This window comes from Cibotium barometz, chromosome 1 (assembly GCF_041138505.1).
Source record: "Cibotium barometz isolate CiBa-2024 chromosome 1, ASM4113850v1, whole genome shotgun sequence".
Lineage (NCBI taxonomy): Eukaryota > Viridiplantae > Streptophyta > Polypodiopsida > Cyatheales > Cibotiaceae > Cibotium > Cibotium barometz.
Window position 1 is genome coordinate 82,817,431 of NC_141046.1, and position 26,574 is coordinate 82,844,004.

The window sequence follows — 26,574 nt, forward strand, 5'->3', positions numbered from 1 at the left end:
AGCTTGTTGGAGGTGTTTACTCCCATTGGCATCCTAGATTTCTAGACATAACTTTATTAATAACTTGCCATCCCCATCTTGAGATGGATCAACAAAAATATTATCTTATATGAGGTTGATCATTCTGGATTTGGACAAGTTCTATCTAGACTTAGATGCATAGCAAAACACTGGATGATGCCAAAACCTCTTCTAACATGGTTGCCCTATTTCAATTTGAGTCATGTAATTTGTCCCTCTTCATCAGTAGCAACTACTTGAAGAGCCAAAATGAGTGGTTGAATTATAATAAAAAGTCAGAAGGGGGCCAGTGGGGCACCCTTGTCTTATAAAGACAAGAGTACGAATAACTTTAGCTTTTGAAGAACAAACTTAACCTTTTTTTTTCCCAAGAGACTTCTAGTAAGTAATACACAAGGAAATCTCAAACAAAAGGTAGTAAGATCTCAAACCGATCGATGGGGGCACTGAAGCCCGGTAGGAGTGGATAAGAAGAAAATACCATGGTTCCACTCGCTCATAAATCTGGTGTGTTTTGTTTGAAGAACGAACAATCTTAACCTTTAAAAATGCAACAAAATAAAAAATACAATGATACCAGCATAACAGGGAACGAGAAAGAATGATGCAAAAGCTAATGTAGATTTTGTGCTGCATGTAATGTGCATGCTCGTATCGTTGCACCGTCGTCTGCAGGATTGCATCCACAAGAAAGATCTAGCAGGGGGCAGGGAAGTGCTGAAGCTCATCAAGCAAAGTGGGCTCCACTCTGATCCTCTTTTAGGAACTCATCTCATCCGCCTCTTTGCTTTGTGTGGAAGCTTGCAGGAAGCACACCAAGTCTTCAATGGACTGCCCAAATCAAATGCTTCTACGTGGCGCGCAATTCTCTCTGCCCATGCCAAGTTTGGACATGCTGACACAACCCTCACACTCTTCCAGCAAATGCTTCAGTGCCATGTGGAGCCAGGTGAGCACACTTTTGTGGCTGCCCTCAAGGGTTGTTCCAGCAGCATCTCTCTTGATCAAGGCGTGGTCATCCATGTACATATCATTGAAAGTGGCTTTGAATCAAATGTCTATGTTAGCAGTACCCTCATTGACATGTATGTTAAATGCCATAGACTCAGTGATGCGCAGCATGTGTTTGATAGCTTACATGACAGAAACGTGGTGACATGGACTGCCATCATTGCTGGGCATGCTCAGCATGGACAAGGGCATGCAGCCCTCAGCCTGTTCGAGCAAATGCAACAGCAAGGTATAGAGCCAAACTATGTCACTTATGTCTGTGTGTTGAAGGCCTGCGCTACCCTAGCAGCATTCGATATGGGTAGACTGTTTCATGGCCAGATCATGGAACGAAGTCATCAGCCAACAGATGATGAATCCATTGGCAACACCCTTATTGACATGTATGCGAAATGCGGGAGCCTTGAAGATGCAAGGAGGGTGTTTGATGCTGTACCCAATAGAAGTGTGGTGGCTTGGAGTGCCATGATTGCAGGATATGCCCAAGTTGGGAATGATCAAGAAGCTTTTTGCCTCTTTCAGCAAATGCAACAGGAGGGCATTGCGCCTGGACATGTCACATTTGTCAGTATCCTGACAGCATGCTCCAACATAAAAGCCCTAGATCGGGGCAAGCTTATCCATACTTACATTGTAGTTAGCCCTTGTGAGTTTGATCTATTTATTGGGAATGCTATTGTCAACATGTATGCCAAATGTGGAAACCTCCAAGAAGCACGTGGGGTCTTTGATAAATTGCAGAAGCGGGATGTTGTAACATGGAGTGCAATGATTGCAGGGTATGCTGAGCAGGGAGCTGGTGTGGAGGTTTTTTCTCTTTTCACACAGATGCAACAGGAGGGCATCGAGCCCGACAAGGTCATGTTTGGCTCCATCTTGAAGGCATGTTCCAGGATAGCTTCCCTAGACCAGGGCAGGTTTATCCACTCGCACATGGTTGAGAGTGAATGTGAACTAGAGGTGTTCGTTGGGAGTAGTCTAGTAGACATGTATGTCAAGTGTGGAAGTATTGAGGATGCACACCAAGTGTTTGACAAACTGCCCAAGCGAAATGTAGTGACATGGAGTGCACTAATAGCAGGATATGCTCAACTTGGCTATGGTTGGGAGGCCCTCCTATTGTTTAAGCAAATGCAAGAGGATGGTTTGGTGCCAGATGATGTCACATTTGTGTGCATACTCAAGGCTTGCTCTAATGGAGTATCTGTAAATCAGGGTAAAATTCTACATGAACAGGCCATTCAAGGTGGAGGCGAGCAAAACTTGTTTGTTGGAAACACTCTCATTGATCTCTACATTAAATATGGAAGGCTTGAGGATGCTCTTGAAATGTTTGACAAACTCCCAACACGGCATCTTGTAGCATGGAGTGCAATGATTGCAGGATTGGCTCAACATGGTTATTGCCACGCAGCCCTTCGGCTTTTTCAGCAAATGAGGCAAGAGGGGATGGAAGCAGACACTGTCACATTTGTTTGTGTTCTGAAGGCATGCTCCAAGATGTCAGCACTAGAGCAGGGGAAGCTTGTCCATGCCCAGATCAAGCAAAGAGTTTGTGAGACAGATTGCTTTGTTGGTAGCACTCTTGTCGACATGTATGCCAAATGTGGGAGCCTTGCAAATGCCCAGATTGTCTTTGATAGATTGGCCAAGCGAGATGTGGTGGCATGGAGTTCGATAATTGCTGGGTATGCTGAAAACAGTGATTATCACATAGCTTTGCAGTATTTTGAGTCCATGCAACGTGCTGGGTTGAAGCCAAATGATGTGACATACATTTCACTGCTGTGTGCATGTAGTCATAGAGGCCTGGTAGATGAAGGCTGCTACCATTTTGAGTCCATGAAGAAAGAACATGGGATAACACCAACTCTTGATCACTACAATTGTATGGTGGACCTTTTTGGCCGTGCTGGACACCTAAACGAGGCAGGAGACATACTACTGACTATGCCAATCCTCCCCAGTCTGGTTGCATGGATGTCCTTACTAAGCCATTGTAGAACACATGGCTGTGTGGATCTGGGAAGAGATTGTTTTGAAAGCATCATCATGATAGATGGAAGTCATGCTTCGAGTTATGAGCTGATGTCAAAATTGTATATTGATGTTGGCCGATTTGATGATGCAGATGAAGTACAAGCAAAAAGAAAGCGTGCTCATGCATGGAAGAAAGTTGGAAAGGCTTTTATTGAGGTTGAGAACAAGGTACATAATTTCTTTGCAGGAGGCAAAGGACATGAGCAAAGTCATGATATATATGTAAGGTTACAGAAAGTTAGCATGCAAATGAAAAAGGATGGATACGTACCCCTTGTGCACTTGGTGTTGCAGCCGTCCTTTGATCCAGAGGATGAAGATTCCTGGTATGAACAGTCTGAGAGTCTGGCAGTGTGCATTGGGTGATTGGTATGTCCTCTTCCACCCTTGTATGGCAGGCAGCGAGGTCCTATCAATGCAAGTCCATATAAGTTGCCAAACTTGGTGCACGTTTTTGGAGCTGATCTTTTGCCCAGTTTTGATGCGGCATCCTTTTATCATGGCAGGAAGAAGTTCTAATCATTGCTATATGTGTGCCAGAGTCAATAAAAGGATATTCAAACAGGTCAGATTCGATAGAACTCTCAGAGAAATCTCAACTTTTGTTGCCTGCTATTCGTGCTTATGCTCAGCTGCAATGTCCTCCTTGTGTGGTCGTACATTGTGTTAGCTAAGATGGAATGGCCTGCCTCTAACTAGGAGGCTAATCAATCAATAGGCATGCTAAGCATACTAATCTAACCTGGTAAGGTTTGTTTTTTTTAAACGATGCAGCATGGATGGCCATGACATCTCTCGGCAAAGAGTACATCACTACAACATTGTCTCACAAAATGCTCAGTTGCATTGATGTAATTCTCCACCAACAACATGATTCAAGGTAACTGTGCTACTTTGCATTGCTATTTCAATGGTTTGTGCCTCTATCAAAGGCCGTGCTACATCTAGATTCTACTGTGTCTAGGTAATGTACTCTGTGTGCTTTATGATTTCTCTACTTTTTGTCCTAAAAGAGGTCCTAAATTGTGGAAAGCAAGTCCTTGATAGGCAAACAAAAGTCAGACACTGATAGAACTTACTTCCACACTCAGTCAACTCATGTGAAAGATTGGGCAAGACGAGTCAAACACTCGTCTACTCTGAGTGCCTCTGCTGCAACCTTGGAAAACTCCAATTTCTAATGCTCTGTTCAGCGTTGAGAAATGTGCACCTTTTCTTCTTGTCCCTTGACGTGTACCTTTCTTGGGCTTAGAGCTGGATCTCTTCTTGAAAACCTGCAACCCCTTGTTCCTCCCCTCATCCTTGTACCATGGCTGCTGGGCTGAGCATTTGCGGGCTTCATACCCCATGATACCCACTTGGGGCTGTATACCCTTTCGCTGCCCCCGTCCCCATTTTGGCACCATGGGGATACCTGATGTTGAAGAACCACTTGGCTGTGTTTTCTTGTTTGGACCTAAAACAACCACCTTTGTACTGTGCGGTTTCCAAATCTGCACCGATTCAACATGTTTAGGAATCCTACCAGGCTGTGATACCAATGTAACACGCGAAAGATTAAAAACTCTGCAAAAAGTAAAGACGAACAAAGAGAAGAGAGAGAGATGTTGCTGAAACAATGCTTTCTATATATATGTATTAAGATGTACATAGATCCTAGCCAATCATGGCCTCCAAAAGGTAACATTTATGCCTATGATCTGTCCCACTTATGAGGGATCAGATGAATCCACAATGAACTGCTCTAGCCTATTTACAGGCTCATGGAATTGCCCCTACGTGTACCCAACTGCTGTCTGCCTGGTCCTTGGACTGTAAAACACCCAAAAATCCCATAAATAGACTGGTCAATGGCTAAAAAGGCTCCTAAATCCTAGCTAAAATAGAGGGTGAACTATGTCCACATCTGCGCATGTGACAAGTCACAAACAGCCAAATTTATTGAATAGTGGGCAAAGTGCCCCCCCCCCCCCCAAAAAAAAAAAAAAAAAAAAAAAAAAAATGAAATGAAATGTTATATTAACGTCTTCAAAAGGCCAAAGTGACCTATGAGACAAAAGTTACAACCATGTGACATCTAATACACTATCTGGAAAAGAAAAGAAAGAACTGAAGGTAAGTATCTAGCCCTACAATATATCAGTAGGGAGCATCCGGAAGCAGCAACTAGGGAGAGTGGGAAGTTAATGCTACAAGTCAAAATGGGGTACATGAGTACATGGATACATGAATACATGAATATGGGGGAGTACAAAGTGACAGTGAGTACAACAGTATATGGCTGGAGTGGTAATCATCCTAGGAGCTCTAGCATGGGTCTTTGCCGGATGGCCTGGATATCTGCCATAGTGAGATGCCTGGTAGGACGAGCCTGATGCCTCGCAATGATGCTCTGAATCCTCCGGTGTAGGCACCGTCTCTCTCTGATAATCTCATGGGATACCGAGGCCTTAGCCCGAATCATCCTGGAGATCATGGACACAAGTGGTCTCTCCATCGATCTCCATCCATCGTATGTGCGTCCTGATCGACTGTGACGATCTAGGCTAGGCCCCCAGATCTGTACTCCATATAGCATAGCCGATGTGACCAGCGTGTCAAAAAGCCACAGCTTAGTGCGTGGCTCCTGAAACTGTACCTATGAGCACATCCTCTCTAGACCTCCTAGTGCTGCATATCCTCTAGTCAATCTGGCCTCTATTGCCCCCCTCATGGAAAATGTGGGCCCAATGAACACCACTCCAAGATATGTGTATGAGTCAACATACTCCACTGTCTCCTGCCCATATGTGAAAATAGGCGCTGATCTCGAGACCCACTGAGCTGTAGTGTTAAACACCATAACCTTGGTCTTACCAAGGTTAACTGAGAGCCCACTGTCCTGTGCATAAGCATGTAAAGTATCCAAGTGCCTCTGCATACCCTCTGGTGAGTCTGCTACTATAAGCACAATATCATCAGCATATAAGAGCAGAGGTATCCAAGTGCCAGCCAACTGGGCTCCTCTGTCCCCTCGTGTCCCAATATAATTAGAGATCTCATCAATGTATAGTCCAAATAGAGTCGGAGAGAGTGGGCAGCCCTGTTTCACCCCTATAGTGGAGTGTATTGGCTGGGAGAGACCCTCTGAAGTCCGCACCTGCCCAACTACTGTCTCATAAAGTGCCATAATACCCCAAATGAGCTCACATGGAACCCCCAAGTCTTGTAGCTTGCGCATCAGTCTAGCTCTGGGCACTGTGTCAAAGGCCTTGAGGAAATCCACAAAGCCACAGTAGATCCTCCTCCCATGTGCTCTGCCCTCCTCAATGATAGCCCTGAGGGTAAAGATATGATCCAAAGTAGAGAATCTCCTCCTGAAATGGGTTTGTCCCTGAGCTCGGACCCCTTGTCTCTCTGCCCATCTGCTCAACTCCTGCTCAAGAATAGAGGCATATAGCGTGGCTAGCGAGTGACCAATCATAATGGTGCGGTAGTTAGTTGGCAGGCTCGGATCTCCAGACTTGAGTACCGGCACAATCGTGGAAGTACTCCAATTCCCAGGAAACCCCTCACACATGGCTCTATTAAACATGAGAGCTAGCAAGTCTGCAATCATATCTCTAGCATGTATGAAATGCTTGGCTACAATGCCCTCATGATCGTGTCCTGTATGCAATCTGTTGATGGCGCTCCTCACCATCTCTGCTGTGAAGAAGGCGAAGTGGGTGGACAAGGCTCTGGACTCTGGAGGGTTTGGTAGTGGTGGCTGCTCTGGTACTGTGTAGAGGGAGGCTGCATACTCGCCCCATGTATCTGGAGAGGTAATGGCCAGAGGCGGGGGGTGCTCTCTAAGCAATCTCCAGGCCTCCCGAGAATCCTGACTCAAAAATAGCTGATACATGTCTCTCTCCAGCCGAGCTAAGAATGCTCTCTTCTTTCGCCGAGAATGAGGCATTGGAAGATGATGCGTGATTGTCTATATGTAGTAACACCTGTGGCCACCTCTCTGTAGCCGGGCTCTGAGCTCCCTACAGTCATCATCATACCAACTATTCTGGGGCATGCTCCCAGGACGTGGTCGTACTGTGGGCTGCGTGTGTGGGAAGGCCGTTGCTGGAGCTGTATGTAAAGCCTCTGTCAGGATCTGTGTGAGCTTTGCTAATGGCCTCTGTGGATCCTCTGCACTCAACAAGCTGTAGATCTCTGCAGTGTATACTCCATCAGTCTCTCTACAGAAGGTATATCTCAGGTGATAGGAGGACTGCCCAACCTGGCGGGTATCGTAGTGGAAATCCACCGTAAAGGAGAGAAGTGCATGATCCACCGAAACTCCGATGGGCCTGGGGCCAATCCTAAAATTCTGGATACTCGGGATGAAGGTTGGCGAGGCTAAAACGTAATCCACTGTGCTGGCTCCATGTCTGTGTGGAAAGCAAGTAAAGCCACTGGCAAGTGGATACCTCTCTAGGCCATTTAAAATGGCCAGCACGGCGCATAACATGGATGAGTGGCTGAAGCTCCTCTCTAAAAAGAACTGCAACTCCTCCAGATCCGCGACCACCATGCTTCGAACGGGCCTCCTGTCTACAAGTCGTCTCCCATCTGTATCCCGCCACTCTTGGTAATGAATGGGAGAATTAGGGTTAGAGTAATTCATGTGGGAGACATACACAGAGAGAACAAGGGAGAGAGAGAGAGTTGTGGGGATAAGTCAACTCATGATATGAGTGTGTGACTCCCCTATCACACATGTATATTGCACTAGTACACATAGTGCACTTAGTACATTAAAAGTACTAAGTGTACTATGTACTATAACTTATGGGCTTGTACACACTATAAGGGTGGGCATTATGCCTTTAACCCAACAACCTCCCACTTAAAGGCAAAGTGCCCTTAAGTAAAGGAAAAGAAAAATCAGCATGTACATGATAATATACAAGGCCATATCAAGGCTGAAACTGGCCTCATCCATCAAGTGTCTGCAATGAGCAAACCGCTCCGGAGGCAAACTCTTTGTCAACAGATCAGCCGGGTTGTCATCCGTATGAATCTTAACAAGCTGAATTTGCTTGTTCTCTATCACCTCTCTGATGAAGTGATACTTCACATCCACATGCTTCGTCTTTGCATGAAAGACAGGGTTCTTTGCCAACTGGATGGCACTCTGACTGTCACAATGCAACAATGGAATATCCCCTGTATAGCCCAAATCAACCACTAACCGAGATAGCCATAATGCCTCCTTGCGAGCCTCTGTGGCTGCAATATACTCGGCCTCTGTAGTAGATAAGGCTGTGCACTTCTGCATCTTTATCCATGACACAGCACCTCCTGTGAATGTAAACACATAACCGGTAGTAGACTTCCGGTTATCTGGATGACCGGCATAATCCGAATCCATATAACCATGCACTAATGCATCCTGTTTGCCAAAACAAATGCACATATCCTGTGTGCCCTTCAGGTATCTCATGACACCTTTCACTGCTTCCCAATGCTTCTTGCCAGGTTTAGCCATGTATCTAGAAACTACTCCCACTGCAAATGCAATGTCCGGCCTAGTAGCAACCATGGCATACATGAGACTGCCACAAGCTGAAGCATACGGAATCTTGGCCATATCAGCCCTGCCACACTATCTGACTGTGGGCTGTCCATAGCACTGAGTTTCACATATGGAGGCAAAGGAGTACTAGTCTTCTTCCCCCCGTCCATATTGAACCTCTGCAAGACTTTGCCAATGTATTCCTTCTGAGACAAATACAACGCATGCTGATTTCTGTCCCGAAGTATCCGCATACCCAAAATGTGATTTGCATCACCCAAATCCTTCATATCAAAGGATTGATGCAGCCTCTGCTTCAAGGCATCCATCTCTTTACGAGATTTCCCGGCAATCAACATATCATCAACATACAAAATGAGAATCAATAGACTGCCATCCAAAGCTTTCTTGGTGTATAAGCAGTGATCTATGTCACTTCTCCTGAATTTCTGGGATTTCATGAATGTATCAAATTTATGATACCATTCCCTTGGTGCCTGTTTGAGCCCATAAAGACTCTTTTTCAGCTTGCATACAAGCTTCTCCTTTCCACTCACTGCATAACCCTCTGGCTGTTGCATATATATCTCCTCATGGAGATCACCGTGAAGAAAAGCAGTCTTCACATCCATCTGAATCAAGTCCAGATCATCATGTGCAACCAAAGCCAACACAGCTCTAAGTGTGGTCATTTTGACCACTGGAGAGAAGATCTCCTCAAAGTCCACACCATATTCCTGCTTGAAGCCCTTAGCCACTAACCTGGCTTTGTATCTTGGCTTTGCATCTGGTGCAATTTTGAGCCTGTAAACCCACTTGCATGGCAAAACCTTCTTGCCTGTAGGCAAATGCACCAACTTCCATGTTCCATTTTTGTGCAGAGAATCCATCTCTGACTTCATGGCACGCTCCCATAGAGCCTTGTCTGCCCTCTGTAAAGCCTCCTTATAACATGAGGGCTCCCCACAGTCAGTAAGCATCAAGTAGTCAACCCTTGGAACAAACTTGTCAGGGGCTCTGGAGGGTCTTGTGGACCTCCGTACCCAATGACCATCATTTGCAGGTTGCTGTCCAGCCTGCATATCACCCATTGGTGGCTCCTGTTCCATGCCATAAGGCTGAAATATCATGCCTGATATTTCCTCTAACTGTGGTATATCCATAGGGATATCTTCTGCCATCTCTGGCTGTCCATTTGGACCATTTTCAGCACCATTTAAGGGCTGGTTTTGCTGCTGTAATGGCTGATTTACAGCCCTTGGTTGTTGTCCATGATGCCCATCATCATCAAAGATGACTCTGCCAGGCTCCTGTTGCCTTGCAGGCTCCTTATACATGCATGTTTCATCAAAAAATGACATCATTGCTGCGTATAATCTTTCTATTCACGGGATCCCAAAGTCTATACCCCATTTCACCTCTGTCACCATATCCTAGGAATATGCATTTGTGAGACTTAGGATCAAGTTTGGTGCGCATTTCCCTGCGTATGTGCACGTACGCAACGCAACCAAACACTCTCAAGTGCTTGTATGACGGAGGCTTCCCTGTCCATACTTCCTCTGGTACTTTCCCACCAAGCCTCGTGTTAGGTGACGTGTTTATAAGGTGAACGGCTGTCATAACAGCTTCAGCCCAAAAACCATGAGGTAATGCAGCATGTGACAACATAGAACGGACCTTCTCCTGTATGGTCCTGTTCATCCTCTCTGCTGTCCCGTTTTGTGGAGGATCATAAGGAGTAGAGAGCTCCCTCTTGATGCCTTTAGCATCACAAAAGTCCTGAAACTGTTTGGACATATACTCTCCACCATTGTCGGAACGCAAAGCCTTCAGTGTTTTGCCAGTTTGATTCTCAACAAGAGCAACAAACTTCTGAAACACTGAGAATGTATCACTCTTCAAACGAAGAGGATAAACCCACACCTTGCGTGTGGCATCATCTATAAAAGACAAAGTATTTTGCCCCTCCCAAAGAAAGCTGAGGCATCTCACATACATCTGTATGCACAAGCTCTAACTGAGCATCTTTTTGTCCAAGAGCTTTCTTGTGGGGGCACTGCAGTTGCCTGCCATATATACAATGCTCACAAAACTGAAAACTTTAAAACTTTAGAGAAGGCAAGTAACCCAAACGAGACAATTGCTCCATTCCCTTGACACTCATGTGTCCCAACCGGCTATGCCACAGAAATTTCCGGCAGCTCGGTTGCATTTACATTAGCATGGTGACAAACACCTGCATGCATGAAATAAAGAGTGTCCACCTTAGAGCCTCTGGCAACAACCAGTGAGCCCTTGCTAATTTTCCACTTTCCACGACCAAATGTGGTAACATAATCAGCATCATCAAGCTGTCCAGTAGAAAGTAGATTCTTCTTGATCTCAGGCACATGCCTGACATCATGGAGCATAAGCTGTGAGCCATCTGAAAACACAAGCCTCACATCACCTCTGCCAAGAATCTTGCATGCATGGTTATCACCCAAATAAACCACTCCTTCATTGCCAGCAGTATACCTGACAAACAAGTCTCTGCAACCTGTGACATGAAAGGAGGCACCTGAATCAATGATCCATGAGTGCATACCATGACCACCTGTAAGAAGTGAATGGGCATCAAGTGAAGACGTAAATAGGACCTCATCCTCAGTGCCACCTGCATGTGACACATTGATTTCTTCAATCTTGACTCCACTTTTGCCCTTTGGCTTTACATCTTTGGCTTTATCTTTCTCTTTCTCTTTGCCTTTTTCCTTTTCTTTTTGATCATTTTTCCATTTGTAGCATTGCTTTTTAATGTGTCCCTTCTTGCCACAATAATGGCATTCCAAATCCTTTTTGGAGCGAGACTTGCTCCTTCCCCTTTCTTGGCTTTTTCCCCTTTGCTGGGATCTCCCACGTGCATTCATTGCATTGGACTTTCCAACAGAGTTGTTTTTCCTGTTCATCTCTTCTTGAAGAAGAGCACCCTCAACATCTGCATATGACAGCATAGCATGCGAATTGCTAGTGGCTGTCTTGAATGTGTCCCAACTCTCTGGCAAAGTGCATAACAGAAAAGTGGCTTTGAACTCATCGTCCATTGCCAACTTTTGATTAATGACCTGGTTGACAATACCATTAAACTCATTTAGATGGGCTGTCATAGACGCCCCTTCCTTCATCCGAAGACCTATGAGTTTCTTCAACCAATACACTTTGCTTGAGGCACTTTGTTGGGCATACAAGTCCTGCAATCTCTGCCACATTCCCCAAGCTGTCTTCTCTTCACGAATGCTGAAAAGTAATGAGTCTGACACAGACAACATGATAGTAGATCTTGCCAGCTCATCCATATCTTCCCACTCTTCAGCAGTAAGAGAAGCGGGCATTACACCCCTTTCTTTGATAGGCTTGTGCTGCTTTTTCTGGAGCAACACATTGTAGCACTGGGTTTGCCAAATATCATAATTATGCGAGCCTTCAAGCTTCTTGATGTGAAGCAATGAAGAGCTCTCATTTGTGGTTGTCATAGCAATATGCAACCTGTCAATGCCTGACTCCCTGCAAGTGTGCAAACACTGCACCAAAAGCACACAAAGTGCTCACAATTGTTCTCCCAAGCTTTATCTCCCACTGCGGAAGCACAAATGCAACTTTTCTCCCACTTTATGTGATGAAATCACCAAAATCTGGTTGCTGTAGATTTAGGACAGCACCTTAAATGTGCTCTATTGCCCTTCCAAAGTACTGTACAGCAGTACTAAGTGCTCACCAATGATGTACCAAACCTGTACCGGCAAGTACAGCAGCTGAAATTGAACCTTTTCCTCACTCAAATCAGTGTACAGCCATGCCAAAACTTGTACAAAGCTGTACCAAATCTGTACCAGCAGGTACAGTAGCAATTAATGCTCTCCTGGCTGTCCAAATGAGTGAAAATCAGACTTTTACAGTCCCGAACACTGCATACAACAGTCCCGAACAGAAATTGGGCAAAAGCCCCTTGACTGCAAGCTGATTTCTGAGAATTCAAGGCATAAAACTCTTGCCTGCTGCTTTGCCAAGCTCAACAAGCATAAAATCTTGAAAAGCCCCTTGATTTGAGATCAATTTCTGATCATACATGGTACATTGACGCACATGAAGGCATCCAGAGTCTTCGAAATGCTTCCCCCTGGCCACATATACATCCAATACATGAAAGCCCCTTGATTTACAGGCACATTAAGTGCTTGTAAGGCATCAACACATTGCCCAAAGCATCAACTGCAAGTGCCTGCATGCAACAGCATAAAGCATAACATGGACAGTAATACCTGATAGCTCAACCCCAGAGCCTCCTCCCTGTGTGATGTAATCGACCACCTCATCAATATAGAGCCCAAAGAGCGTGGGGGAGAGCGGGCACCCCTGCTTCACACCAATGGTGCTAGCAACTGTGTCGGACAAGCCTCCTGGGCATCGGACTCTCCCAAAGACCTGCTCATATAGCCTGTATATGCCCCACATCTTGTCTGAAGGTATGCCTAGTGTCTGTAGTAGCCGAAAGAGGCGCTCTCTGGGCACAGTATCAAATGCTTTGCGGAAATCCACAAAGCAACAATAGAGCCGTTGCCTCCGTGCCTTGGCCTGATCAATCAGGCACCTCAATTTAAAAGTGTGGTCGATGGTCGAGAAGGCTCGACGGAAGCCTGCCTGGCCTACTGCTCTCAATCCCCCAACCTCTGCATGAGTGCTCAGCTCTGCCTCCAAAACTGCCCCGTATAGTTTGGCCAATATATGGCCAATCATGATGGTCCCGTAGTTCCCGGGGTCTAGTACATCTCCCGCTTTATGGATCGGCACAATAGTGTGCATCGTCCACTCAGCCGGAAACCCCTCTGACAGAGCTCTGTTGAAGAGATGAGCAAGAAATGGTGCCAATGTATCAATAGCATAGATGAGATGCTCTCCCTGTAATCCTGTATGATCTGTCGCCCGTCTATGTTGGAGTCGGCATATGGCCCTCCTAACCATAGGTGGGGTGAAGAAGGTGGAGACTGTGGAGCATGGCTGTGGGCTGTGGTATAGGGGGCTATGTAGGCACATCATAAAGTCTCTCTGCATATGTCTGCCAGGTCTGAGGATCGGCAATAGGTGTGGGAGGACGGGGCTCTCTGAGTCTCCTCCAAGCAGCAGCAGCATCTCTGCTCATGAGCATGTGATATGTGTCCCAGTACTGAGCCTCCTCATAAGCTCGCCGCTTACGGCAAGTGAGAGTATGCATCCTCCTGCCTGCCTGCCTCCGGGTGATCTCCCCGCGAGTCCTCTGCACTCGGAGACTGCGGTAAAGGTTTCTGCACTCATCATCATACCATCGGTTCTGGGGCATGCTCCCAGATGTAGGTGGCCGTCCTGTCTGTATGTGGTATGGGAAACCCCTCGCGGCTGCGGAGTGCAGTACATGTGAGAGCTGGGAGGTGAGCATGGCCATGGGTGCCGATGGATCTAAAGCAAATAGCTGATCATGAACATGATAGTCGTACACCTCGGCTAGGTCCCGAGTGAAGTGAAAAATAGTGCGTGGTGGCTGTATGATGGGTGGGTGGGTCTCCAATAAGCTCCTGAAAGTGAGGGATAGGTATGTATGATCCGCCCCAATGGGGCATGGTGGTACGGTGAAGTGAGACACCATATCTGTTGCCTCCCGGGATCCCATCACATAATCCACTGTACTACTGCCGCCTCCCACTGGAAAGCAAGTCAACCCACCTGAATCTGGCCACTGAGTCATCCCATTATAAATAACGAGATGGTGTCGGGCCCCAAGCTCCAGCAAATGTTGCCCATATCCAGTGCTGTCAGCTCCTCCATCAGCGGAGATCCGAGTGGTCACTGTATCCTCTGTAGCTAGCGGCTCTAGTCTCAGGGGATCCTCAAAGTCATAGATCTCGCACTGTCTGCTCTGAGTCCGTGCATTGAAGTCCCCCATCAAGAAGACTTCTCCCAGTGTCGAATAGTGTAAGATCTCCTCAGATAAGACAGAGTATGGAGACTCACTAGCCTCTCCTCCACCCGGCTCCTCGGTGGTGGCAAACCGCGACCCCTTCGGAGGAAAGTAGCAAAGGGCGATATAAATCCATCTGGTCTCCGAGAGGCGTAAGCTAATCCACATGTATCTCGCCTCCGAGTCTCGTGCTACGACTCGAACATGCTCATGTAACCCATGCCTGAAAAGCACTGCAATACCTCCTGAACCTCGGGAGGTGGCCTGGCTCATCCCCTGTCGGTGAGCTGACTCCCACTAATAACCCTCAACCCGTGGTAAGCCCCTCTCCGGGCTCTCATGTGTCTCTGTCATCAAGATGATATCCCGGCCCTCCATCACCTCCTCAAGTCTCCCTGGATGTGTCCATAGGACTCCATTACAGTTCCAGATTGCTATGTGTATCTCTTTGTCTTCATGTTGTTTCCTCCGTGTCTCATAGGCCAGAGTCAGAAACAATATTGGGTCCCAAATACCCTCTGCACGGCCCCACCACGAATGGTGTATATAAGCAAAGTCATCATATCAAGTTCATTCATCAGATCAAAAGTTGAAGTTGTCATTTAGCATGAAGTCAACATCAGCATCAACATCATAGATTTGTTCACAGATCTCATCTCAGTTGTAATCATTTGCATCATTAATATAGTTGCATTTGCATTCATCTAAATTCATCTCTATAGTAATTAAGTTAATTAAGGCTGTGATTACTACGATCAACCTCATCATGTAACATTGGTATCAGAGCATCTAGGGTAACAAGCCTCAATGCCTCCAGAGCATACAGTATCTTCAAAACTTGAGAATATTGATTATTGTGTTTCCCCACCCCAGACTAGCTAGAACGCCTGGTCATTCTAGTAAGCCACTCCCACCCAGCCTTCATCGCGCTCGGGTCGGCTCCCGTCTTCATCGGTGCTACTCTCACCTTAGCTTTCGTTTGGCCAAATGTATTTCATTCATTCAGTAGTTGCTTCCGCTTATATAAATCCAGTATTAAAGATTTTACAGGTCATCATTACAAGCTTTAGCCTATATTTGCATTAGTAACCCTTCATTTGCATTTGCATAGCATATAGGGTTGCATCAACATTCGGTCATGCATTAATCCTTTGCATTCGCAAGGCAGACAAGACCATCTTTGGTTGTCTGGAAGAAGTATGACATCCATTATCAAAGGGGAAAGTGGAGTTTTGTGCATCACTTGGCAACAGGAAGTTCTCTTCAATATCGCCATTAGTTAGCGCATGTCCCGGCAGATAAGTGGGTCTTGCATATGGCAGTACTAAGGGGCTTCAACATTCACCTCAGAGGTATGGAGTTTCATGCTTTCTAGAGATGGTGCGTGAAAGGTTTCAATAGGCCAGTTAGTGGTATGTTGAGTTTTCCAAGCAGTTTTAGGCTGCATTGCTAGATAAGTTCCTGCAATTCAGGTATTCCTCAATTGCTCCTGCATAAGCCTCAATCCCCGAAGAAGAAGAAGTATGGGGTCAGTGGCGTCTTTGGAGTTGGAATTAGTTGTCGGAATCAAAGTGTTGCAAGGTCCCCACCCTAGCAACAAGTTTAGTGAAGGGAATGCCACGTGCACAGCCTTCGGGTGCAAGTTAACAAGCTGGCATCATCATCATCATTACCATCAGCATTGGAGGATGAAGGAGACCAGTCAGCAACCATACTGCAGCAGTTGGCAGCCAACCCTGGACCCTAAAAGGAGGCAGCAGTATTTTGAAGACCAACATCAGTTTGGGCACATTATGCATGAAGCGCAACAGTTTACAGGAGGAAAATAAATATATGCATGTCCAAAGCTGGCTGATAGCCGTTTTGCTGGCCAACCAGCATCTCCAACATAATATATAAGCAAAGTCATCATATCAAGTTCATTCATCAGATCAGAAGTTGAAGTCGTCATTCAGCATGAAGTCAACATTAGCATCAACATCAGCATCATAGATCTGTTCACAGATCTCATCATTTGCATCATTAATATAGTTGTATTTGCATTCAGCTAAATTCATCTCTACCTTAATTAAGTTAATTAAGGCTGTGATTACTACGATCAACCTCATCATGTAATATAAACCCAATTTCCTTTCGAGAACTTCACATGCCTTCGATCTTTATTGGCTTGTCGAGTGTAGGCCTTCTGCGCTTTAGCTAGCTTGTCTTTGACTGATTCCAAGATCTCTTGGTAAGACTTCGTCAATTTGTTCGCTTTAGGGACTGAAGATGAGGTTCGGGTCCATAGCAACTGGAATGGTCTTTCAAACACTCCTTCATAAGGAGTCTTGCCAGTAGTTGAAGAAAACGAATCATTCAAAACTGCTTGAACTAAAGGGAAATAAGATTCCTACTTACCTTTTGATCGTGGACATAACACTTCAGCACGTCAAAGGCCAACTGGTTTGTAAATTTCTGTCTGTGGGTGAAATTCACTGGAAAAAAGTTCAATTTAGTACTAAAATTGTCAAACAATGCCCTCCAGAAATGACTAGTAAACTTGGCAGCACAGTTTGACACTATGGTCCTAGGAATTCCACCAATCGGGTACCAATGCCGAATGAACAAGTGGGCAACGTCTTTGCCGGTCACATTGGCCCTGCATGGAATAAGCATAACAAATTTGCTAAATCTATCAACAATAGTCAAGCATTGCGTGTTACGCTTACTTGGACTGGGAGGCAAATTTGTCACAAAATCCATAGATATATCTTGGAAAGGTCTCAAGAATAGGCACTGGTTATAAAACTCCGACTTTTTCTCATTGACATAGAGCTCGTTGCTTTCCAACAACTTCAAAACCTTTTCTACATCAATGTCATGTTGCTCGACCACCGTCGTCCAAAAACATGCACACACACTTGCCAATCAAGTCCCGGAATATCCGCATCATCATGTGGTTGAATGTGGCTGGGGCTTTTGTCAAGCCAAAAGGCATGACCACAAATTCATAGTGGCCCGTTCCATACGGAAGGCTGTCTTGGGGATATCCCCCTCAACAATTTGAACTTGGTGGTACCCACTTTCAAATCTAATTTCGAGAACACCTTGGCCCCCTTCAGCCTTTCTAAAATGTAATCTATACGAGGCATCGGGTGTTAGTATATATCTCTCGTGTTGGTGGCTTTTTTGGTGTCTACGGGAGCCATTTCTATGCTCTGGCATTCTGTGATATGCAGCGGAAGTCTTTGTATTGGTTGATCCTGTCACACAATATGCTCACACCGTCTTCTGTATCCTGAGTTTCGTGAGTTTAGCAATCCATTTCATTTACTTCAAACTTTAAAGAGATGAGAGAGAGATATGAACACTGTACACCAGATTGGGTCCCGAATTACCCACTGAAGGGCCCCCTATCCCGATAACGAGATAGTATTTGCTTTATTACTTTAGAGAGAATGACTTTGGACTGTAGATAAGCCAAACGCAAGATCTCGGAGGATCGGAGTATGGCTGATCTGTACACTGCTGTAGAAACACCTCAATGACTTGATCTCGAGCCTATGCACTCCTCCCAAGGGCATGAGGAACGGCTGCACACCTGAGGCTCAAAGAAGAAGAAGGTGGACTGTTCTACACACTGTTAGAATGCTGAAAACACATATGAATGCTGAGTTACCTTCACCAGATGACTGCTGAATGTGTTGATGATGCAGAGAAGGCTGGACACTGATGCAAACAACTGTTTCAAGGCTGGAAACTGCTGTAGACTGTTGCTTCAGGGCTGGCTTCTGCTGTGGACAGAACCGCTGATCTGTGGGAGGATGTGGACTGAAACGCAACAGCAACAGGTGATTTCAGGGCTGCTACTGTATGGCTGGAGCAAAACGCAGCACTTCTGTACTGCTGGATCAGAAAACGCAGGCAAAAACAGGCTGCAATCTGCTGGATTCAGGCGTGGAACTATGCTGAGGAGTATGCTGAATCTATGGCATGAACTGATGCTGAATTCAGGCTGATTAGAGGCTGAGGACAAACACCTAGGGCTGGACTGAAGCTATGGTTCTCAAGGGCTGGAGAAGAAAGCTTATGGGCACTAGGGCATGGATTAGTCTTATGCTGAGAGCAAGAGAGAGAGGAGAGCTCTTAGCACAATGAAGACTGAATGAGCAAAAGAGGCTCTAGGCAAGCCTATTTATACTAACTGGAGGTTGGTCATTTAATAAAGTTAATATTTATAAATGTCCAATAATGCAAATAATGATAAATAAATACTAATAAATATGGAAAAAATACCAGATAAATCCCAGTAAATTCCCTAAGGCTTTGGGGATGTTCTAAATGATGCACAGGCATATGTATGCATATTATGCAAGATGCAGAGTGCTTTCTGATGCAAATCCTAAGGCTTCTACTGACTCTACATGCATGAATGATTCTCTCCAAGTGGGTTAAGGGACTTGACTGACTGACTGACCCACTAAGGCTGAGGAATGACCTACGTAGCTCGTGCCTGACTTATCCTGGACTGAGGATGTACAATGGGGTCACGGCATACGACAAATATCATCCTATTGGGTTCTAAAACTGTACAAATGTTGCACTTCTGATGATGAGCCATCTTGTCACCATGCACTGAGTGCAGAGTGCATGTGACATTCCCTCCTGATTAGCTTGGCGGCAGGTTCATGGCTTCCAAGTAGTCCGCCAATAACTGGGGGTACTCCTGGAAGAACTCCTCGTCGAGCCATACGGCTTCGTGGGTGCCTCGATCTCGGAACTTCGTATAGAACTAACGAATCCGTCGACCGGAACCATGCTTCCATCGATGAAGAAGGATCTGCTCAGGCTCAATAACTTCTGCCTCGTCTACCACGTCTGGCTGCTGTTCATTTGAAACATCAAACACTTCTGGACCAACATATGGTTTTAGCCAAGAAACATGGAAAACATCATGCATTGTCCAAGTGGCAGGCAACTTTAACTTCATTGAGACATCACTTATCTTCTTAACTATTGGAAAAGGGCCAAAACTACGGAATGAAAGCTTGGGACAACGTTTGCCCACTTGTTTCAATCTCTGCTTCATGATACGCAAATAGACCCAATCCCCTTCCTTGAAGTGGACATCTCGTCTAGATTTATTTGCCTGTCTGCTATATGCTTCCTGAGCTTTGGTCAAGCGGTCCTTAACTGACTCAATGATCTCGGAAAATGCTTCCGTGGTTTTATTAGCCTCTAAAGATGGAGACACCATTCTCGTCAAAAGAGAAGAAAAACGGCGACCAAAGGCTGCTTCATATGGAGTCCGTCCGACACTGGATGAATGCGTGTCGTTTAAGATAGCTTGGACCAATGGAAGATAGTGCTCCCATTTGGACTGCTGGTCATGACAATATGACTTGAGGACATCAAAGGCCAACTGATTATAAATTTCTGTCTGGCCATCTGTCTGGGGATGGAATGCACTAGACAACTGCAACTTAGTTCCAAAGTTTTCAAATAATGCCCTCCAGAAATGCGAGGTAAACGTGGAATCTCTGTCTGATGTTATGGTGCTAGGCAAACCACAAATTGGATACCAATGCTTGAGAAACAGACGGGCTACGTCCTCGGCTGTGGCCGTATGCTTGCATGGGATGAGCATGCAAAACTTACTAAAGCGATCCACAATGGTAAAACACTGAGTGTTACGGGATCCAGTGGATGCTGGTAGAGGCCCTACAAAGTCCATAGATATGTCGATAAAAGGTCCGTCGGGGATAGGCAAAGGTTGAAGTAAACCTGCCTTCTTTGAATGGGGAACCTTGACTTTTTGACAAATCTTACAGGCTTGTACATGTGCATAGACATCACGCCTCATCTTTGGCCAATAAAAGGACCGTTCTAATTTCTCGAGGGTACTGTTGATACCCCTATGTCCTCCAACTAAGGAGTCATGGGCATCGTGGAGAAGAGCGGAACGCTTTTCTCGAGTAACACAGAGACGGTTCTTGTAGAACAACCAACCGTTCTGTACTGAATAGTGGCCAGGCTCAGAAGTGAGGGCCAAACTATACTGAGTACCAAACTCAGGGGAGTCGACATATTGGTCTTTCATACTATCCAAGTCCTTCCCCGTGATTTCGAGAATGGTAGCTTCTTGGACTGCCTGGATGCTGGACTTTCGACTGAGAGCATCTGCTACTGGGTTATGCTTACCAGGGATGTATTCAATCATACCTCCAAACTGTTGGAAGATTTGACTCCACCTGGCCTGTCGATCACTCCACTGGGCACTTGGCATAGTCTGAAGCCACTTAAGTGCTTGGTGGTCTGTTTTCACTGTGAAAGCCTGTCCATAAAGAAAAGGCTTCCAATGTTTGAGCGCTGTGATCACACCCAAAAGCTCTTTGTCATATACCGAATAATTCTTTTCGGCGACATCCAATTTTCTGCTGTAATAAGCCACGGGTCTATTGTCCTGCTGGAGGACTGCACCTATGGCTACATTGCTGGCATCGGTGATGACCTCGAAAGGTTCGTCCCATGATGCTAACTTTAATACAGGTGCTTCTGAGGCAGCTTTCTGGAGTGCACGGAATGCATCAAGTGCCTTACCTGTAACTGAGACTTTCTGCTTGCGAGTCTTCATCCCCTTGAGCAAGTCGGTAAGAGGTGCTGCAAGGTTGGAAAACTGATGGACATGTGTGCTATAGGCCTGACAAAGACCTACGAATGAACGGATTTCTTGGGCGGTCTTAGGAATATCCCAATCTAAGATCTCTTGAACCTTTGAGGGGTCCAGTCTAATCCCATCAGAACCGATGATGTAGCCCAAATACTGAACTTCCTTAACACCAAAGATAGACTTTTTGGCATTTATGTAGAGCTGGTTATCTCGCAAAAGTTGCAAGACTTTCTCCACATCTTTCTCATGCTGCTCCGCAGTGGCTGAGAAGACTAGTATGTCATCAAGGAATATGAAAACACACTTCCCAATGTGGACTGCGAAAATCCTAGACATCATCTTATTGAACGTTGCGGGTGCATTTGTAAGCCCAAAAGGCATGACTACAAACTCGTAGTGACCACGCTCTGTCCTGAAAGCTGTTTTTGGAATGTCAGCTTCAAAAATGCGGACCTGATGGTAACCACTCTTGAGGTCGATCTTAGTGAAAAATTTAGCACCGTCTAAACGCTCCAAAATGTACTCTATCCTGGGCATAGGAAACTTGTTCTTGATAGTGAGTTTGTTTAATGCCCTGTAGTCTACACAAAGGCGTGCAGACTTGTCCTTCTTTTGGACAAATAGGATAGGTGCAGCAAATGGGGAGGAAGAAGGCCGAATGAATCCGGCTCGGAGAAGCTCAGATAACTGCTTTTCCAACTCGCCCTCTAAAGTCTTGGAAAGACGATAGGGAAACCTGCTAGGAGGGTCTGATCCAGGGACCAAATCAATGTGATGGTCCTCAAGGCGAGAGGGTGGGAGACTGGGTGGGAGATCGTCCCTAAGCATAATGTCCTGGTGTCTGGATAGGAGGTCTGCTAACTGAGGGACTGAAGATGTAATGGATGCTACTAATGAGGGAGGGTCTGCTTGAGCACGAATATAAAGGAGTGCTCCTTCTGCTCCCTTGCGGATAGCTCGTCGGGCCTGGAGATGCGAAATCAATGGGATGCCAAGAATGCTTCTATCCCCACGAATCATGACAGGCTCAGGAAAACCTTTACAAATAGTAAAAGTGTCCTGCCCCCAATCGGGAATAGGCTCATACTGACGGAACCACTGAATTCCTAAAATCATGTCACATCCTAACAGAGGGGAGACCATGAAATCTCGTTGAAATGAGGCCTTCTGAACTTCAAAGGCAAACTGCTGTGCCTTCTGGGAAATGTGGGTGCGAAGACCAGGTGTAAACCCGTCCACATCCAGATGATATGGGACTAAAGTGCAGTTCAATTTATTAGCCAACTGGGGAGAGATGGCGTCTTCAGAACTACCCATATCGAAAAGGACTACAAACTGTCGGCCCTGGGCAGAGCCATAAGCTCGGATAAGGCTCTTCTGAGCAGCATCGCTCTCACCCTCCTGCTTAGCATCAAATACCACGGATGGTATAGGATGCATGGAAGGTAAAAGTTGAACTGCATTTGAGGTAGTAGGCGGGGCTGGAGGAGCTGGGGAGGCTGTGGCAACTGTGGCAGAAGGAGCTTTGGCAGCTTGTGCCGCTTGCCATTTGTGGCAATCCTTCTTACCATGCCCTATAATATGACAGAAAAAACATCTATTTTCTGACTGGTACTTCTTTTGCTCCTCTGGAGGAAGATAACCTCCAGTAATGCCTGCTTTAGCCTTTTCATCAGGGGTTTTCTTAGGTTCTTTATCCTTCTTACCCCCTGAACTGGAGCTATTACTGCTGTCCTTCTTAGCATCTTTAGAAGATGCGTTACCTTTCCCTGACTGTGCAACTGATTGCTGTTGTTGGGGTTTGGTACTGGACTGAGATGTCTGCTTGGGCTTGCCCCCGTTGAGCTTCATTTCTTCGTTCTGAGCGAGAGTCAGAGCCCGGTCATATGTACTTGGTTCAAAGTTACGAACTGTGAACCGAATGTTGGAGTCCAATCCACGAATGAATTGCTCCATCTTGGCCTGCTCAGATAACCCTAACTGCTGTACTAAAGTAATAACCTTACCGGAAAACTGAAGCACTGGGGAACCGTTCTGTCGGAGTCCATAGAACTCGTCTTTCAGACCGGTCATGTACTAGGGCGGGAGAAATCTGGTCTTCAGGTCATGGACAAAGATGTCCCAGTCAAAGGCTGTGACACCTGTGGCCTGGTCAGTATGAATACTAGACCAATGCTGCCACCAAGTGACTGCCTCACCAGTGAGATGGGGAGCCGCTAAGTGGACTTTGTCTTGTGGGTCTGTGATCCTAGCTAATGGAAAATGAGCATTAAATTGATGAACAAATTGATTAACTGAAGAATGATCACACTTACCATCATACTTGCTGAAATTCGGTTGACTGCGAATGATGGTGGTTGAAGCTGCTGCGGGATGCTGGCTGGTGACACCTATGACTGGGGAGACTGAGGAGAGCTGCTGATACCTCAAGTGTATGGCCTCCCTTTCCCGTTGGTGTTCGAGTAACATACGTTCTCGATCAAGCTCACGTTGGTGTTCCCGAGCGGCGAGTTCAGCCTGACGCCGGTCTTCGTCGATCCTGCGTTGGGCTTCCTCATAGTCCCGTCTTTCTTCTTTTTCTATTCTCCTTCGGGCCTCGTCCTCTCTCCTTTGTTGTTCCATCTGAAAGAAGAGGGAGATGTAGTCGGGTGCTGCTGGAGGTGTAGAAGGACGTGCTGCTGCTGCCTCCAAGAGTTGGAGACGCTCCATGAGTAGCTGGTTCTGAGCTCTAAGAAGAGCTATGGTGTCTGCTGTAGGCGGAAGAGCAAGGTCTTCTTCGGGGGAGACGTCTTCCGGCTGATGAGTACTCTCTCCTGTAGACATGATGCTGAAGTCGGTGGTCGTACCGGAACGCAATCTAACCATCCGAGGATGCCCCCACGCTAGGATACGGTGTGTGTGGACTATCTGAATCTGATACCAATGTGATATGCAGCGGAAGTCTTTGTATTGGTTGATCCTGTCACACAATATGCTCACACCGTCTTCTGTATCCTGAGTTTCGTGAGTTTAGCAATCCATTTCATTTACTTCAAACTTTAAAGAGATGAGAGAGAGATATGAACACTGTACACCAGATTGGGTCCCGAATTACCCACTGAAGGGCCCCCTATCCCGATAACGAGATAGTATTTGCTTTATTACTTTAGAGAGAATGACTTTGGACTGTAGATAAGCCAAACGCAAGATCTCGGAGGATCGGAGTATGGCTGATCTGTACACTGCTGTAGAAACACCTCAATGACTTGATCTCGAGCCTATGCACTCCTCCCAAGGGCATGAGGAACGGCTGCACACCTGAGGCTCAAAGAAGAAGAAGGTGGACTGTTCTACACACTGTTAGAATGCTGAAAACACATATGAATGCTGAGTTACCTTCACCAGATGACTGCTGAATGTGTTGATGATGCAGAGAAGGCTGGACACTGATGCAAACAACTGTTTCAAGGCTGGAAACTGCTGTAGACTGTTGCTTCAGGGCTGGCTTCTGCTGTGGACAGAAACGCTGATCTGTGGGAGGACTGTGGACTGAAACGCAGCAGCAACAGGTGATTTCAGGGCTGCTACTGTATGGCTGGAGCAAAACGCAGCACTTCTGTACTGCTGGATCAGAAAACGCAGGCAAAAACAGGCTGCAATCTGCTGGATTCAGGCGTGGAACTATGCTGAGGAGTATGCTGAATCTATGGCATGAACTGATGCTGAATTCAGGCTGATTAGAGGCTGAGGACAAACACCTAGGGCTGGACTGAAGCTATGGTTCTCAAGGGCTGGAGAAGAAAGCTTATGGGCACTAGGGCATGGATTAGTCTTATGCTGAGAGCAAGAGAGAGAGGAGAGCTCTTAGCACAATGAAGACTGAATGAGCAAAAGAGGCTCTAGGCAAGCCTATTTATACTAACTGGAGGTTGGTCATTTAATAAAGTTAATATTTATAAATGTCCAATAATGCAAATAATGATAAATAAATACTAATAAATATGGGAAAAATACCAGATAAATCCCAGTAAATTCCCTAAGGCTTTGGGGATGTTCTAAATGATGCACAGGCATATGTATGCATATTATGCAAGATGCAGAGTGCTTTCTGATGCAAACCCTAAGGCTTCTACTGACTCTACATGCATGAATGATTCTCTCCAAGTGGGTTAAGGGACTTGACTGACTGACTGACCCACTAAGGCTGAGGAATGACCTACGTAGCTCGTGCCTGACTTATCCTGGACTGAGGATGTACAATGGGGTCACGGCATACGACAAATATCATCCTATTGGGTTCTAAAACTGTACAAATGTTGCACTTCTGATGATGAGCCATCTTGTCACCATGCACTGAGTGCAGAGTGCATGTGACACATTCCCCATATTTTCCCATTATTTTTCTCTATTTTATGGACCTTTGATGTGGGTTGCCCACCCTTTTTATGGAGATTTTACCTATTTTCAGGTTGTGTAGGAGACTAGGAGGTAGTGGGCCAGCTCCTATAGGAGTATATATATATGCTGCCCTCTTCCTCACTTTTCATCATTCCTTCATCATTCTTGATCATTGTTTCTTGATCTCTTTCGTGAGCACCTTCAGCCCTCTACCTATGGAGTCCGCTCCTCACCTACGGGCTGGTTGTCCTCTCTTTTCTTGAGGATTACTGCATCAGTGTTTTGCTGTTTTCTCTCATCTCTCCCTTGGAGCTTCAGTATTTTTGTCATTCGTCTACATCTTTCTGCTGCCCTCTGACATGGTATCAGAGCCCAAAGACATCTAGACGTGGAATCACCGATTGGTGCTGATTTTCTGCATTTTCATGGGAACTCAATGGCTTTCCGCAGTGGCTCATACCTGCGTTTTCTTCTCCTTTGCATTTTCTGCATTTTTTTTCTCCTCTCTACTCTCTTTTTATCCCGCCCACCCTCCATCCTAGTGCAGAGAGCAACTCTTGGGCTGTTTTGGTGGCTGTGTTTTTCAGAGGAGGTACATCATGGCACTCATCCAACCTCGGGCGGTTTAGATACCCACTCTTCCGACTTTTCCATCAGATGCCAAGTTGGATGGCACAAACTATGATATCTGGAAAGTCATGGTGGAAGCAGCCTCGGAGACTTATGATCTTCTAGAGTTCATCACTTGACCAGTCCTCCGGCCCAACCCGGACACCGCAAAGGATGAGGATATGAGGGATGCCCTTATGCACGAATATGCTCTATGGGATTGGCTTAATGCCCGTACTCGGTCATTCATTCTTCTGAACTCTCAACCCTTAGTCATCGCTCACATCAAACGGGATACCCATGCACATGTTGCTTGGAAGATACTCTCCTACATCTACGACCGAAAGACACCCATGAAGAGAGTTT

The 26,574-nt window shown here is 45.9% G+C and overlaps 1 protein-coding gene across 2 annotated transcripts in view; it reads left to right on the plus strand.

Moving 5' to 3' along the window:
- The first annotated feature begins 416 nt into the window (after positions 1-416).
- LOC147642517 (pentatricopeptide repeat-containing protein At2g33680-like) overlaps positions 417-26,574 on the plus strand; it is a 66,332-nt gene continuing 40,174 nt past the window's right edge. Inside the window, exons 1-2 of one of the 2 annotated variants that reach the window (XM_086807179.1) lie at positions 417-3,637; positions 3,847-4,012. In XM_086807179.1, the coding sequence (XP_086663305.1) occupies positions 661-3,438 (2,778 nt within the window). In that variant the 5' untranslated portion in view covers positions 417-660 and the 3' untranslated portion in view covers positions 3,439-3,637; positions 3,847-4,012. Of the gene's footprint in view, positions 3,638-3,846; positions 4,013-26,574 lie in introns of those variants that run through there. The other variant, XM_086807171.1, reaches the window with a different exon arrangement.